The sequence below is a fragment of the Peromyscus leucopus genome, chromosome 2 (genome assembly GCF_004664715.2).
Source record: "Peromyscus leucopus breed LL Stock chromosome 2, UCI_PerLeu_2.1, whole genome shotgun sequence".
Taxonomy (NCBI): domain Eukaryota; kingdom Metazoa; phylum Chordata; class Mammalia; order Rodentia; family Cricetidae; genus Peromyscus; species Peromyscus leucopus.
The window spans coordinates 129,115,746-129,131,178 of NC_051064.1; the positions used below are offsets into that span (position 1 = coordinate 129,115,746).

A 15,433-nucleotide genomic window follows, 5' to 3' on the forward strand; every position below is an offset into this window, starting at 1 on the left:
GGACAGCTTGTGGGAACTGCCGGTCTCCATCATGTGAATCCCAGGGATTGAACTCAGGTCACCAGGCTTAACTGCAAGGACCTATATCCACTGAGCCTCATGCCAGCCCTGTAATTTGGATTTTTAATCATGGTAGAGAAGCTTGCCCTGGTATAACATGATGCTCTGTGTCCTTAAAGGAAAAGATTAACATATTTGAGTTACTTCTTTACTGATGTAGACACCATAAACAAAATTTAAAGTGAAAAAGGGTACCAGACACTAGGAGATAATACTAGCATTGAAAAATATATCCCACAACAGGAGTCAATTTAGGTAAAAATAACAAATAAAGAGCTTGGTATGCAAACAGAATTTTTAAAGATAAGTAGCCCAATTAAGATGGATAAAAGAATATGAAGAGATAAAAATGTCCCCAAATTGTATTCAGAGGTTTTTCAACGTTATGTAAAATACTAAATTATCTGAATTTAAAATGCCAGTGAGGTTCTGTTTTGGCCTAGCAGATGGGAGGGTATTTTAATGTAGAATATATTCGCAACACTGTGATATCTGGTGTTGAAGAGGTGGAGTTTGCAGAGAATAGTAAAACTTAATGCTGTTTGGAGAGAGCTGAGATTGAGAGTGTCACATGACAGGTAATTTAACAACATTTATTAGGGAAAAACTTAGATCTTCTATTCCCCACTGCAAACAATTATTTCTACAAGTTTACTAAAACATTAGCAAAATAGGAAAAGCCCCACCAATATAGACATGTTCCTTGCAGTTTGATGAGAAATTGGGAAACAGATTGTCCATTTCTATAGAAAAAAAATTAAGTAGGCAAATATGCCCACAGTAAATGATTGAAGAAAGATGGTGGCCTAAAGCCAGGGCCGGGGTTGCCACCCAGTGGATAGAGTGCTCTCCTAGCGTGAACACAGCCGTGGGCTGGATTCCAGCACCACACAAAACTGGGTGTGGTGTGCACACCTGCCACCCCAGCACTTCAGAGGCGAAGGCAGGAAGGTTAGAAGTTCTAAGTCGTCCTCAGCTACATAATGAGTTCAAAGCTAGCCTGTCTAAAAAGAGGCCGGGAGGGGGGGTAAGAAAGGAGGAGGAAGAGAGGCTCAGGCTATGTTAGATACAAGCCCGTGTTGGAGGCAACAATATGTGTATGTGCGCACCGAGAAAGGTCTAGAAGGATATGTATAACAGTAAGTGGGAAACTCTGGAGAGTCGGATGATGGTAAGAGAGAGGCTTCAGAATTTCAAAGCATCTGTCTGCTGTTTGCTTTTCTGCCTTGCATATGTCTCATTTTTATAATTTAAAAAGATATATTTTAAAGCAATTGCAGTGAGTGAAGAGAAAAATGACAACAGAAGAAATCAGTGACATCCAGGTGAAGTCTGGGGGTTCATTCATAATAATAATGTGCCAGGTTTGGTTTCGTAGCTGTGACAGATGTGCCATGGGTGTAGAGGGTGGAACTCGGTGAGGGTCTACAGGAATCCATTATCCCCGAGTGTATCCCCGAAGTGTAAGGAAATTGATTCATAGAGTCATGTCACCCAGGTTTGTAGTCATAGTAACCTCAGCTGCTCAACCCCTTTCGGTCTGGGATGAATTGAGGCTCCTACCAGGCTCTGAAAGTCTGGTGTGGTATGCGCCTCCATAGAGACAGAGGCCCCTGGGTGGCCTGCATCAATTTACAAGGATTCACTAAGCCTGTCTATAGCTAACAGGTTCAGTGTTCTGCTCTGAGAAACCCAGATATAGGCTTACCCCAGCTCCCCCGCAGCTGGTCAGCCTCTGGGATGCCCCACAGTTCTCCTTGCCTGTGCCTTTTTTTTTAAAAAAGCGTGTGTGTGTGTGTGTGTGTGTGTGTGTGTGTGTGTGTGCCATAGCACATACGAAAGGTCAGATGGAGAATCTCCATCCACTAATGAGTCCCAGAGATGGCACTCAGGTCTTTGGGCATGGTGGCAAGCACCTTTATCTACTGAACCTATCTCACCAGCATCCTCAGCTTTTAAAAAGAATTCATACCCTTTCTTGCCCTGATCCCCTCTCAACCTAGAATTATAAGGAATTACAGTAAGGAGCTTGGTCTGTGGGAAATTAAGAGGAGAAATGAAGTGTGGCCGTGCTGGCATGCGCAAACCCCGCCCCCCACACCCTCTCACCCTTGTCCCCACAACTAGTGGTCCCAGTAGATGGAGCCAGCCAGTTGGAAGCATGAGGATGCTTGCAGATGATACCTCCTCCTCCCTGTCAATCCTCCTAGGCGGTGGCATCCCCTGACCGGAAGTCCTTGGGAAGAAAGTGGTAGAACATGGAGTGACCACCTGTCTCTTCTCTGTCCAGGCTCCATTTCCTTGTGTTTGACACAGAAGAGGTCCACGATGTGCTGCGCATCTGGGATGGGCCCGTGGAAAGTGGGGTTCTCCTCAAGGAGCTGAGTGGCCCGATGCTTCCCAAGGACCTGCACAGCACCTTCAACTCAGTCGTTCTGCAGTTCAGCACGGATTTCTTCACCAGCAAGCAGGGCTTTGCCATTCAGTTCTCAGGTACGTGCTGGCCCACTGCCAGCGCCTTCCAGCCCCTCCTCCCTTCCATCTCGCCAGCCTTGGAAAGATACTATTGGCATCCGCTATGTATCCAGTTCGTGGTTTATTCAAATATCCATGCTGAGGAGATAAGGAAATAGCTTAGTCAGTAAAGTGCTTGTCACATGGGCATGAAGACATAAGTTTGAACCCCGGACTCTGTAAAAAAAAAAAAAAAAAAAAAAAAAAAGGACAGCTCCTCAGAAACAATGCATAATGCTAGAGGCTAGTCTCTGATCTACACACACACACACACACACACACACACACACCACAGAGGCATGTCCATGTGCTCCTGAGTGCACACAAAAAAAAACGTTTCCATGCATGCTGAGCTTACCTGGGTAGGGAAAGCAGACAGACTGAGAGACACTCACACTCAGGTTCTGACTGAGAAGCGTATGAGTGGAGAAATCCATGCTGCTGAGGTCACCGTGAGCATCAAGGAAAATGTTCTAGAACGTGTGTTATCCACACTCATGCCTGAAGAATGAATAGAAGTAACTCAGGTAAAGAAAGCATCTGAAGGATGGACCGGTCAATGCCATGGAAAGATATCACCAAGCTGGACCTCAGAGGCCTGCAGACCCCAGTGAGCAGGAGGGGAGAAAATAGCACATTCTGGGTGCAAAGAACGGTTCGAGAAAACAGTGGGCTCTGGAAGTAGAGAGTGGTTCCTTGGGGTGAACAGAGGGACGTGACAAGAAAGACACCGTGCGCAGTGGCATGGGTGTGGTTCTGAAAGCGCTGACGCCGCGTGCTGCATGCTCCGGTTCTTTCTTGAGTGCAAGGTCTTAGAAAGCACCAGAAGCCAAGCATGAAAGTGATCTTAGTACTCTCAATGCGCCAAGTGTGCACTACAGTGGCCAGTTACAGAGACACATGGCCAAGGGCTACCCCAAACGGCCAATGCTCAAACCCTCAGGTCCCAAGTTGACATGTCTGCCCAGAGCTCAGGATCTCTGGACTTTCTGTTTCTCAAGTTCCTGAGCAACTGAGTCTGCCTTGGTTTGCACCAAGGCTTATCATACGGCAGCTGTACTGTCCTCGTTACCATCCCCTCAGGCCACTGTGCAGGGTGGTGTGTGTGTGTGTGTGTGTGTGTGTGTGTGTGTGTGTGTGTGTGTGTGTGTGTGGCCACATTCCCTCCTAGCTACATCAGCCCCAGGTACCCATGAGACTGCGGCAAGATGTCAAATCCTACTCCCGGCGCATTCCTACATCTTTCTTCTCTGTGGAGATGAGCCTTTACCAGCATGTGTGTGTTTGGGAGTGGGGGGCTCTCCAGGATCTGGGTAGGTTTCTGGTAACTCCCACTTTCCATCATATAACTGATCCTCCATATCTGAAGTTCTGTATCTGTGGGTTCAACCAGTCCCAGACCAAAAATTTGGGGGGAAATCACATCTGTACTGAATATGTACAGACTTTTTCCTTATAATTATTCCCAATCAATATAGTATAATAGTTATTTGCATATAATGTATTAGGTATTAGAGATAATCTACAGATGGTTTAAATATGCAAGGGGATCACATGGGTTATATGCAAGAACTGCACCATTTTCGCACAAGGAACTTAAACATCATGGACTTGAGTAGCCATAGCTAGGAGGATGGACCAAGTCCCTCCAGGGTCTTAAGGAACACCAAGAGTTAGCAACTTGTCCTCATAACATATGTGCAGTCTTCTGGCCTGGCATTTCCAATCTATTCTTGAACCTCAATGGAATATTAATTGGTACTGGAAAAACAAATGTTCAGGATCCAGCCATGTTAGAAAGAGGCTGGGTGGAGGCAAACCTAAGCAGATTATCTCAAATGCTAATGCGGCTCCTGAGAGCATTCGGTATGCTCACGCTCATAAATTCAAAACGTGTCTGCTAGGTCACACTTTCCGAATGTATTTGACCATGAATGACTTTTTTTGAGGCCGTCTCAGGAGACTGGCATCTCATGGAGCCAATGTTAGCAACTGCTGGAATGAGCAACAGAAGCAATGGAAGATTCCCAGCATACAGAGAGGAGAAAGCGGAAGAGACTCCCGGGCACTCTCTCGGGGAAGAGACAACATGAATAATTAAAGCGCATGTGCCTTTGCTCTGACTATGCCCAAGCTGGCAGAGACGGCTTAAAACAAAACACAAAAAAAGCCCACCGTTCCAGAGGAGTCTCCCACAGATTTGCATCATCTGACCCCTTCTTCGTCCTGGTTATAGCCACACAGCACGGTCCCCAGGCACCCTCTTCCAGCTAAGCCTCAATCACACAGCTTTGTTGTGCATTGCTCAGCATGCAAAAGTCAATCATCCTTCAGGGTTTGCTTCAGATGCCGCTGCGTCCTGATCTCCCTGCACTGAATAAGTTGCTGCAGCCTCTGACACCCCCCAAGCAGCTCACTCTGTTTCTCTAGCGCCAGCCAATGCCAGCCCTCCTGCCCGTCTTGTGGTGGCACCTCCTTGGCACCACACGTCTTTCTTAAAGTATGAAGGCTAATGCCAGACCTCTCAGGCTCCCTGCATGAATGCAGCAGGTGTTCCAATGCATGACGTCATGAGCAGATAAATGGAGGGGTTCCCCAACATCAGGGTTTCCTAAGGCAATCTTATGCTGATCGAAGTAATTCCAGCTACATAGCCTGGGCTCCAAAAAGACAGTGACAACCTGGCCGCAGTGCTCTGGGCATACCCACGGTTCCGGAAAGGTCACCTTACCTGTTGCTGTCATCAGTTAGCAAATACCAGAAGTCCCCTTGGGAGAGGAAATGGCTTACCACATGTGAACTTGCTAGTGCATGTTTGATGAGGGATTGGGCGGAAATGCCAGGGATGATTAGCACAAGCTTGGCTTTATTAAGTAAACATGACTGTGTAACATCTAACATCCTGTCAGTACCTGGAGGATCTAGCCTTTCCCTGGAGGCTTTGGCAAGCTGCTCAAATCCAGGGGCACTCAACAGAGAAAATGAGAACCACAAGAGGTGAGCGGGCAGCAGGATCTCAGCCATCTACAGAGCAGGTAGCAGCTAAGCTCCCCTACTACATCACCTCATAGAGTTTTTGCAGAAACACGATGCCACCATTATTAATCCATGTTGACCATACAGGCAGTGTGGTTTCTCATACAAGGTCATGTAGTTACTAAGTAGCAGAGCCTGGATCCAAACCCACGTGTCCGATTCCCAAACTGAATGCTTAATCATTGCATTTCTGTTGCCTACCATACAAATAACCTTTCCGAGTGTGGCCAGAACTGCAAACTGTTTTTCTCCCAGGCAATCATTTACATGTATACAGCACCCCGTGACCCTGGGGATGAAAGCTAAGTCTGTTTTTAATTGGGAAGGCAGACGACGATTCTTATTTGACTTTCTAAACAAGTTCAGCGAGTGTCAAACGACAATGATCTGTTCGTTCATTCATTCATTTATCCAGCAAATATTTACTAAGCACTATCGTGTGCTGAGTACTGAGTACCTTGGGGATCCAGGGATGAGCAGAATTGTCTCTGTTGGCAGAGAGATGCCCAAGTGATAAACAAGGAAGAGGCAAACAAGTATATTAGCCAGATTGTTGCAGATTGTGCTGGGACAAGAACTGAACAGGATAGCCTGATGAAAATGATGGGGAGGATTAAAGGTGAGCCCAAAAAAGGGGATGAAGGAGGCCTGTCTAAAAAGTGGCAGATAGATAGATAGATAGATAGATAGATAGATAGATAGATAGATAGACAGACAGATATAGAATGTCAAGGTGGAGCTGCCATAGAAGACTTGCTGTAGGGTCGTTCCAGGCAGAAGGACCAGCAGGTGTACAAGGTCCTGTGCATAGGAAGTGGTGGGGGGAGGGGACTATGTGGGAAGATTTTAGGAATATGACTGGAACATAGTGATGGGACACCATCAAAGGCGAATAAAACAAAGGAACGGTTTTAGAATGCCTCCTCAGAAGTGGGGGGACTTGAGGTAGGCTGCCACCCCGGCATGGCGGCACAAGGCTGTAATCCTAGCCACCCAAGAGGCAGAGGCAGTGAGAGGACAAGTTCAAGGATCACCTGCATGACTTAGTGAGGTCCTGGCTCAAAGTGTAAATTGCTCAGAACAGAGCAGTGGGAAAGCACTTGCCTAGCATGAAGAGGCCTGAGGTTCGACTCTCAGGTCATTTTTTTTCAATAGGGGGGAGGGTGGGTTAGAAAAGAAAGAGGGAGGGAGGAATAAATGAATGAAGCAACAAAGGGAGGGAGACATGAAAAGAGAAAAGGAAGGAAGCTAAGACGCCATACAGTGGGCTTCAGTGGCACTTTCTCTTGAAGACTACAGTCCTTCAGACTTTGTGGTCCATGTGGCTGGCTGTTTCAGTTCTCTCTTCCTTCAAAGCATGAAAGCAAGGGTGGATGCCATGGAAACAAATGACCATTGCTCGTGTTTCAATAAAACTTTATTTGTGGAAATAAGTACAGAGACAGATTTACCTGTGGGCTGTAGTTTGTCAAATGCTGCCTTTGGTGTTGTGGAATCAAAGGTAGCCTGCCACGCCCTGTATTGAGTGACAATGGTGCCAGGTTCCCCGGGCTGCCACTCATTGGTCATTTCTACCGAAGTGCTCCTGGTAGGAAAACGGAATGCTTTCATCTCCCCGAGGGTTGGAAGGCATAGCCAGCGGAGAATCTATTGGAGGCTCCATGTGTAAAAGCCGATGTGAATGGTATATTCTAGGCCAAAACAGATTCTTCTGTTTGAATGTAAAATGAAATTGCCCAACTGTGGGATAGGGAGCTGTAAGTGAATCTCAGGGTCTCCAGAAACTTCCTGCCCCTACGATCTGCAGAGTGCATGCTTCGAGGGCAGGTCCTGCCATCTACTTTGGGCTGGGGAGGCAGCTAGGGTATGGCGGCTGCCTCCCAGTTCTTTCTCTGCCTTCTGTTATGACACCATCTCTGCTGTGCTTTCTCGGGCCACATTTGCCCATTGATTCATTCATTCCTTTATTAGTTTATTCCTTCCTTCTACCCTTCAGTTCACTGCTAGCTTCATAAACACTACTCCCTTTAAGACTTGGTTAAGTACCAGATCACAAACATCTCCTAAGTCGCTGGGTCTTTTTTTTTTACTTGTATGTATGTGTATGTGTAAATGCATGTTCTCATAGATGGATGAACATGCATGTCTTGCTTGGAATGGAAGCCAGAGTTTGATGTTGGATGTTGTCTTAGTGTTTCTGTTGCTGTGAAGAGACATCATGACCACGGCAGCTCTTATAAAGGAAAACATTTCATTGGGGCTGCCTTACAGTTTCAGAGGTTTAGTCCGTTATCATCATGGTCGGAAGCATGGTGGCAGGCAGGCAGACATGGTGCTGGAAAGGTAGATGAGTTCTGCATCTTGATCCACAGGCAATAGGAAGTGAACTGTCATACTGGGTGTGGCTTGAGCATACGTGAGACCTCAAAGCCCGCCTCCACAGTGACACACTTCCTCCAACAAGGCCGTACCTACTCCCACAAGACCACTCTCCTAAGAGTGCCACTCCCTCAGGGCCAAAGTTCAAACACATGAGTCTATGGGGGCCATACCTATTCACACCACCACAGGTGTCCTCGTGGGTCACGCTATGTTTTGTTTACTGAAAATCCTGCACCCAAGGCTCCTGAATTCAGTCAGTGTAGCTAGCCAGCTTGTCTCTGGGATCCCTGGAGTCTGGGACTACAGGCTAGCCGCCATGTCCACACAGCTTCTCCAAGGGTTTTCTGGCCTTCAGGTTTTTGCCCCCAAGTCATCTGCCCTGCCCCCTTTCTGAGTTTTGAATACAGCCCAGCCACTTAGCTTGGTCCTGAGCTCTGCTCTGCCACTGGCCCCAGAGATCTGGTGTTTCCCTGAATGTGGTGCAGGTCCAAAGGGTCCGTGGCTGTTTTTACATAGGGAGAGGCCTGACCTCCACAGAGCCCCCGTGTCCTCCGCAGGAAAAACTACTCAGCACCCTAGCAGGCCAACTCCAAATCCTTCTCAAACCCTTCTGCTTAGTTAGATCTGTGGTATTTAAATGAGATAGCAAAACTTCGTGCAACAATGTTTGTATTTGTAAATAGAATTCATTTCTAGGATCATAACAGTACAATCAAGCTTAAAAAAAATTACACCTCCTGCTAGATCAGTGGTTCTCAATTTTCCTAATGCTGCGACCCTTTAATATAGTTCCTCGTGGTATGACTGATGACCCCGACCATAAAGTTATTTATGTCGTTAGCAAAGTTATTCGTTGCTACTTCATAACTATAATTTTGCCACTGTTATGAATCATAATGTAAATATCTGGTCTGTGACTCCTGTGAGGGGTCGAGACCCACAGGTTGAGATCCACTTTGCTAGATGAATGCGGGTCACAGTGAGGTGTTGGTCCAATGGTGACGGCGATGTCATTGGACGCGCCGGTGGCTGCACACTGTGGTGGAGGTAGTGAGAGGGGGGCCAAGGGGGATGGTGTCCCTACAGCTGGTGCCAGCAGTAGGGGGGTGACAGTGGGGGTCACTCGCGAGGGCAGCGCTAGCTAGCCCGCACTGCTGATACGCTGTGAGCCTGGCTGACAGGCAGACACTACATCAGCCCCACTCTTCTGTTTTCTCGCCCCAGTGTCCACAGCCACATCCTGCAACGACCCTGGAGTCCCGCAGAATGGGAGCCGGAGTGGCGACAGCTGGGAGGCCGGAGACTCCACGGTGTTCCAGTGTGACCCAGGCTACGCGCTGCAGGGAAGCGCAGAGATCAGCTGCGTGAAGATCGAGAACAGATTCTTCTGGCAGCCCAGCCCGCCCACGTGCATCGGTACGGAGCAGCCGCGGGCTCCGCTCCCCCCTCCAGACTTGGGGTTGTGGGCACCAGGCACCTCCACACAGGAGGCAGCTGCCTTTTGAGCCTGGGGCCAGGACTTTTTGAACAGAGGAATGGTAGAGAAAACCCAGTTTTCCTACCACACTCACAGGCGCACGCAGACACGCACGCACGCACACATACACACACACATATACACACACATACACACACACACACATACACCCCACTACCAATGTTGCACTTTCAAAAATGATCTCAGAGAGTTGTGAGCCAGGCAGGCCTGTCCCCTGGTCTCTGGCCCATCTGTCTAAGATGGATGGATGGGTTGTTCACCCCGGGCCAGAAGATAGCAGATTTCCAGAGGCAAAGGAAAGATGCTTGTTGCCCCTCTCCTAAGGAATTGCTGACCGGCTGGACTGGGGTTCCTGAAATCTGCCCTTTGTCTTAAAAATCTCCCCATTCAACAGAAGAAGGTTCTTAAGAAAGACGCTTAAGGTCACGTTGCTTACAAAGGAAGGGGACTCCATAATCCTGCCCCCAGCTACCTGAGACCTAGGTGGGGAGACTTGAAGGGAGAGGTGGCCAGGAAAGACAGAAAGAGAGAAGCCAACCCCAGGTGCTCACAAGCCCCAGGTGCCCACATGCCCCAGGTGAGCATGCTCTAGGTATTCACAAGCCCCAGGTGCCCACATGCCCCAGGTGCCCACATACCCCAGGTGAGCATGCTCTAGGTATTCACATGCCCCAGGCGCCCACATGCCCCAGGTGAGCATGCTCCAGGTGCTCACATGCCCCAGGTGCCCACATGTTTGTGGCTCCTTTTCCCACTGGGTGAAATGATGAACTCAGTTGTTGCCTGGGCCTATGGCACGTGGGTGGCAGGTAGACTCAGAAGAGTAGAGAACCCATAGCCACTGAGTCTGTACATGTGCTGGGCTCACACTAGACATTTGCTTAGATAACCCCATTTAGCTTTTCCCTGCAGCTCTCCGAATTTAGCACCATTCCCTCATTATAGCTACAGAAACCGAAATAGACAAATTTGGCTATCTTGTCCCAAACTGCAAAGCTAAGAAACACAAGAGCCAAGATTCCTGCCCACGCCAGGCTGAGCACAAAGCCTCTCGCTTCCCACCACCCATGCTCCATCTCTGCTAGAGACAGATTTAGGGGGCTTCCTGTGACCTCTCCCAGCTGTCCTCACACTGGAAGGTTCTGTGGGAATGCCATCCTGACACCTGAGGCCATCCCTTTACAGGTCCCGGCTCTGGGGTCTGGTGCTGAAAGCAGGATGCTGAATCCCTTTCCTTGGTGGAAATGGGGTTTAGCTGGGTTCAACAAACAAAGAGGCCCTAAAGCCAGCTCAGTGTCGGGAAGCAGGTTTGCAGGCACAATCAGACCCAGGTTCAGGCAAGGAGCCACCATCCACTGACTCCGAGGCCTCGGGGAAATTGTTCAACTCAGCCTGGGGTCCTCACCCGTGGGGGAAAATACACATTTCCTTTGTGGCATTGTAGAGTGACAGCACACCTAAGCCCTCCCCTCATCAAGTGGTGTCTCCTTCCTTTTCTGAGCTCAGTTCCCCTCTTTGTTTCCTAGTTCAAATCCGTGGGCTCCCTTCTTCTCCTTAAGCAGAATCCCATTGGCAGGGCAGGGGGGAGTTCTTCTGGGGAGCATCCGGAAGCCTCCATGGCCCCGATCAAAGTCCCCTGCCCCCTAAGCTTGTGGCCCTCTAGTATACGTTCCAGAAAAATTAGCCCCGCAGCAGCATGCCCCAGAGAAGGCTTGTGCTGGGCTGAGCTGGCGGGCTCCAGTTGGGCACCGAGCAGGGCAGTGAGGTTAATTCAGCTTTCATTGCGCATTCTTCCGCACGCAGCCTCAGGGAGTGTTCCTCGGGCTGCAGAATAAATGTCTTTGCCTCTTCTCACAAACAGATTGGAAATCCCAGTGATAAGCCCCTCATTTCCAGCTCCTTGGCAGTCTGCCACAAGTAGAGCTAGCTGGCCTTGATGGCCCTGCCTTACAGAAGAGAAACAAAGAAAGAAAGCAAATATTTGTCAAGCATCATCTGTGATGGATGTTAGGCTAGCCGCGATCACAGTGAAGTCAGCCCAGGAGCTTAGAGCTCTGGTTCTGGATTCTGACACCCTGCGTTCAAGTCTGGCTTTACAGCAACCGTCTGTGTGACCTCACACAGTGGGCTTGAACTTTCTATGCCTTTAGTTCCTTTACCTGTGAAACAGGAAATGGGTAGTGCCCTTCCTACACTTAGAAGCATGCCCCCCGGTCAACACTGTCCAGTAGAAACTATCATCATCATCAGAAATAAGGAACTGGAGCCTTGGAGAAGGGGAGAATATGTCCAAATTCCCACAGCTAAAGAGCAACATGGTCCTGTTTCTGTCCCCAGGACTGAGTGACACCAGACCAATGCCCTTTTACAGCTCTTACTCCTCTGTACACGCCATCTCCCTCCTAACCATCCAGAGCTGTCCAAAGCTGGTTCCTGCCCCAACTTGGCATCGTAGCTTACTGAGTTCCACTGTGCCCCCCACCTGTCCCTATGAAGCTGTTAGTGACCCAACCCAGGGGTCCCATCTAGGACCTAGCTGGCAGAGTGCAGAGAAGCCCACATGGCTTGCTAAGTATGAAGCAGACACCTAGGGGTCATCTGGACAAAAAGCCATGTTGAAGCTGAGGCCGGGAATCCTGACACCCTGGGGTGATCCAGAGCCCAGCAGAAGAGTCATGGGATTTTAGAAACAGCCACACTCACCCTGAATGCAGAAGCCTGAGGGAAACCCCTGACCCGAGCTGGCAGAGAGGAATTGTGGCCATAATCCTGACGCAGAATAGTGGCATCATGGAGACGCCCAGATAATAACCCACACAGGCTCGGGGAAAAGGGTTTCTCCATTCCAGCCTGACTAGGGCAGAACCACTTTTTTTTTGTGGCGGGATATCACAGTCTACCTGTGTGGTCCTAACCAGCTGGCCCCTGCCCAACCTTGTGCTCAGGCAAAAGTTCATTAAAGGAGAGAAAACAAGGGGGGATCAGCTAGGGGAAAAATCCATGCCAGTGCTTCTCCTGTGGGCCTGGAGTGGGGGACACTATTCTCTCCCGCAGTTTGGAGGCCATCTTATACTCCTCCAGAGGAGGAGCCAGACTACGGAGCCGGGATGTGCAGGCTTGAGTCTTAGAATGACAAGGTGAACTACTTCACCTCTCCGGGCCTCGGTTTCCTCTTTGTGTATAATCCAGGAGAGCACCCTCCGTCCTCCCTCCCAGCTCGCTGAGCCGCCACCGAGACTGAGCAAGTGAACAATTCATCTGAGGTGACATGTCCTGCGCAAGTGTTTCTGGACTCAACGTGGCTCATAGGATGTGTCTTTCCATGGAGAAGACACCCTGTTCATGAGTCCTCCGGGCTAACATTCAGCTATGTTAGGGCCTCTGTGGCCTGACTGGGGACGTTACCTCTTTCAGGCACCCTTGTGGGAGCTGACCAAACCAGCAATGCAACAGCTCAGCTCTGGTACAAGCCAGGAGCCACTCCTTGGCCCACCCTTTGGCCCTCTGTTATACCCTTTTGCCCCCCCACACACAACCTTGTCGCCTGTCTTGGTCTTCTGGTCGCCTCTTCCAGCTCCCTGCACCATCCACTCCTGACCTCGGTAGCCCCCTTGGTTTCCAGTTGAAGCTATCATCCTTTCTCCACCAGCTTTCAGCTCTTGACTCCTTATGCTCCTAGCATCTGCTACCCTGTACCACAGCCTGGCCAGGATGCAGGGAGCTGCTTGGGCCCTGCAGAGACTAAAGAAGGCCTCTGGGAAAGTAGCTCCATGGATCCCTGGCCACCTTCTCCTCCCATCTGTCTAGAAGCCCGTCAGCCTAGAAGAGGGTGGCCACTGTGGACTCGTTAGGGATTGTAGCACGCTGGTTCCTGGTGAGGTGCATACTCATCCTTAGGCGAGGAGTTTGAGAAGCTGGAAGGCATCTGGGCTCCACGCAGATGCCAGCAGAACTGGCAGCCAAGGAGACCAACAGTACTTGGCAGGCAACCATGATGGTGTTTTCCGCTCCCCATGATATCCTGTATCACGGAAGATGCAGTGAATACCCATGAGGCTCTCCTGAATTCTGGACACAAGACAGTGGGAAGATGCCAAGTAGTTCATATGCCTGACAGACAACGATGACACCATTTTGACCATGAAACCTCTCCACTAAGCATCACAGACACTCCCCTAGGAGAGACATCACCTCTTTTTACCGTAAAAGGGAAAATACACAAGCCCAGAGAGCTTAGGTAATTTCCCTAAAGGCACAGCCAGGAAGAAGCAGGTCTTCATTGAAAATCATTTATGGAGAGCTGAAGATGCAGCTCGGTGGGCAGAGTGATTGCCTAGCACGCACAAAGCCCTGGCTTCCATCCCCAGGATCATGTCAAATCAGGTGCTTGGGAGGTAGAGGCAGGAAGATCAGGAATTCAAAATCATCCTTCACTACAAGGCAAATTAGAGACTGACTGGCTACACAAGTCCCTGTCTCAACAAGAACAACAACAATAATAACATTGTTATTATTTAATGAGGTGAAATATACATAGTATAAAATGACCTATTTGAAGTGACCAGGTAAAAGGACAACCTTACCCTTACCTTCTTCTCTCCTCAGCTCCTTGTGGGGGAGACCTAACTGGACCATCAGGAGTCATCCTGTCACCAAACTACCCAGAACCCTACCCACCAGGCAAGGAGTGTGACTGGAGGGTGACCGTCTCTCCGGACTACGTCATCGCCCTGGTATTTAACATGTATGTACCTTTCCCAGGGTGGGAGACCAGGGGTTTCGAGAAGCTAGGGGGTTGAGGACTTGGGTGCTCAGGTGAGTACTCAAAGGTGTATGGCAGAGTTCTCAGATCCAGGGGTGAGGCAGAGATGGAGACAGAGATGGAGACGGACGGACAGGGTGTCCAGCATTAGCATTGGCTGTCTTCTCTGTACCAAGCCCCCTGTCTACAGCATCCTTGCAATGGTTTCTGAAGCAGCTAACATTCTTTCTCTTATACTTCTGAAGCTACGAAAATCAGAAAAGAGCCCCACCTGGGTCCCCGTCCCCCTCTGCGTGGCTCTCTCTCCAGGGCTTCCCTCCGTCCTGATGCCTTTCAGGTCTTCGTGACCTTTCTACCTAACCCACACACTCTCACCTTCATTCCATTCACAAGCGAGTCTCCAGAGATCTGCCCGATCTCCTCCCTGCCTCCTCCCTCCAGGGGCGCCCCCTGGGCCACTAAAGCCTGGCTGCTGCCCCAAGAGTCCCATTAGGGACACTTCTGATTAGTAAACAAAAAAACAAAAAACCTCCATCATGAGCTAGGGAGATGGCTCGGTCAGTGTTTGCCACACAAGCCTAAGGCTCTGACTTTCAAAGGCCAGGCATGGTGGTACATGCTTGTAATCTCAGCACTGGGGAGGCAGAGATAGGTCGCTCCCTGGGGCTCCCAGCCTAGCCTACTTGGCAAGCTCCAGGCTAGTGAGAAATTCTGTCTCAAAAAAAAAAAAAAACAAGGTGAACAACCCTTTGAGGAACAATGCCCAAAGCTGACCTCTGTGTGTGTGTACACACGTGCCAGCAAACTCCCACATGTCTTCTGTCTTTGCCTGGCCTGAGTCTCTATCTTCCATCATAGTGATGTCCTAGTCTTCATATTGGCCACACTGCCCCATCTAGCCTTCCAAGGTACTCTCTCTTAAAAGTAAAGAAACCAAGAGGCCCCTGATCTGTCCGTCCTTTAGTAAATCCAACCTGCTTGTAAGTCAGTCTGAATTTCTGAGTTTGGCTCCTGCAGTCTGGCACACACCCACCTCTCCAAGCAGGCCACCATTCATCCTGTGACGAGAGTTCCAGCCACACTGAATACCTAGTGGTTTCCTGGGTCTCAAAGACTGTCCCATGCCCTGTAGCCTCACCTCTGCTCCTGCCCCCAGGAATAAAGTAAAGTGACTTACTTTA

General features: G+C 49.4%; 1 protein-coding gene across 1 annotated transcript in view; it reads left to right on the forward strand.

The window, feature by feature from the left end:
- Csmd2 (CUB and Sushi multiple domains 2) overlaps positions 1-15,433 on the forward strand; it is a 568,711-nt gene that overhangs the window by 438,080 nt on the left and 115,198 nt on the right. Inside the window, 3 exon segments of the mRNA XM_037203342.1 lie at positions 2,351-2,553; positions 9,217-9,408; positions 14,096-14,234. Of these exon segments, the coding sequence (XP_037059237.1) occupies positions 2,351-2,553; positions 9,217-9,408; positions 14,096-14,234 (534 nt within the window).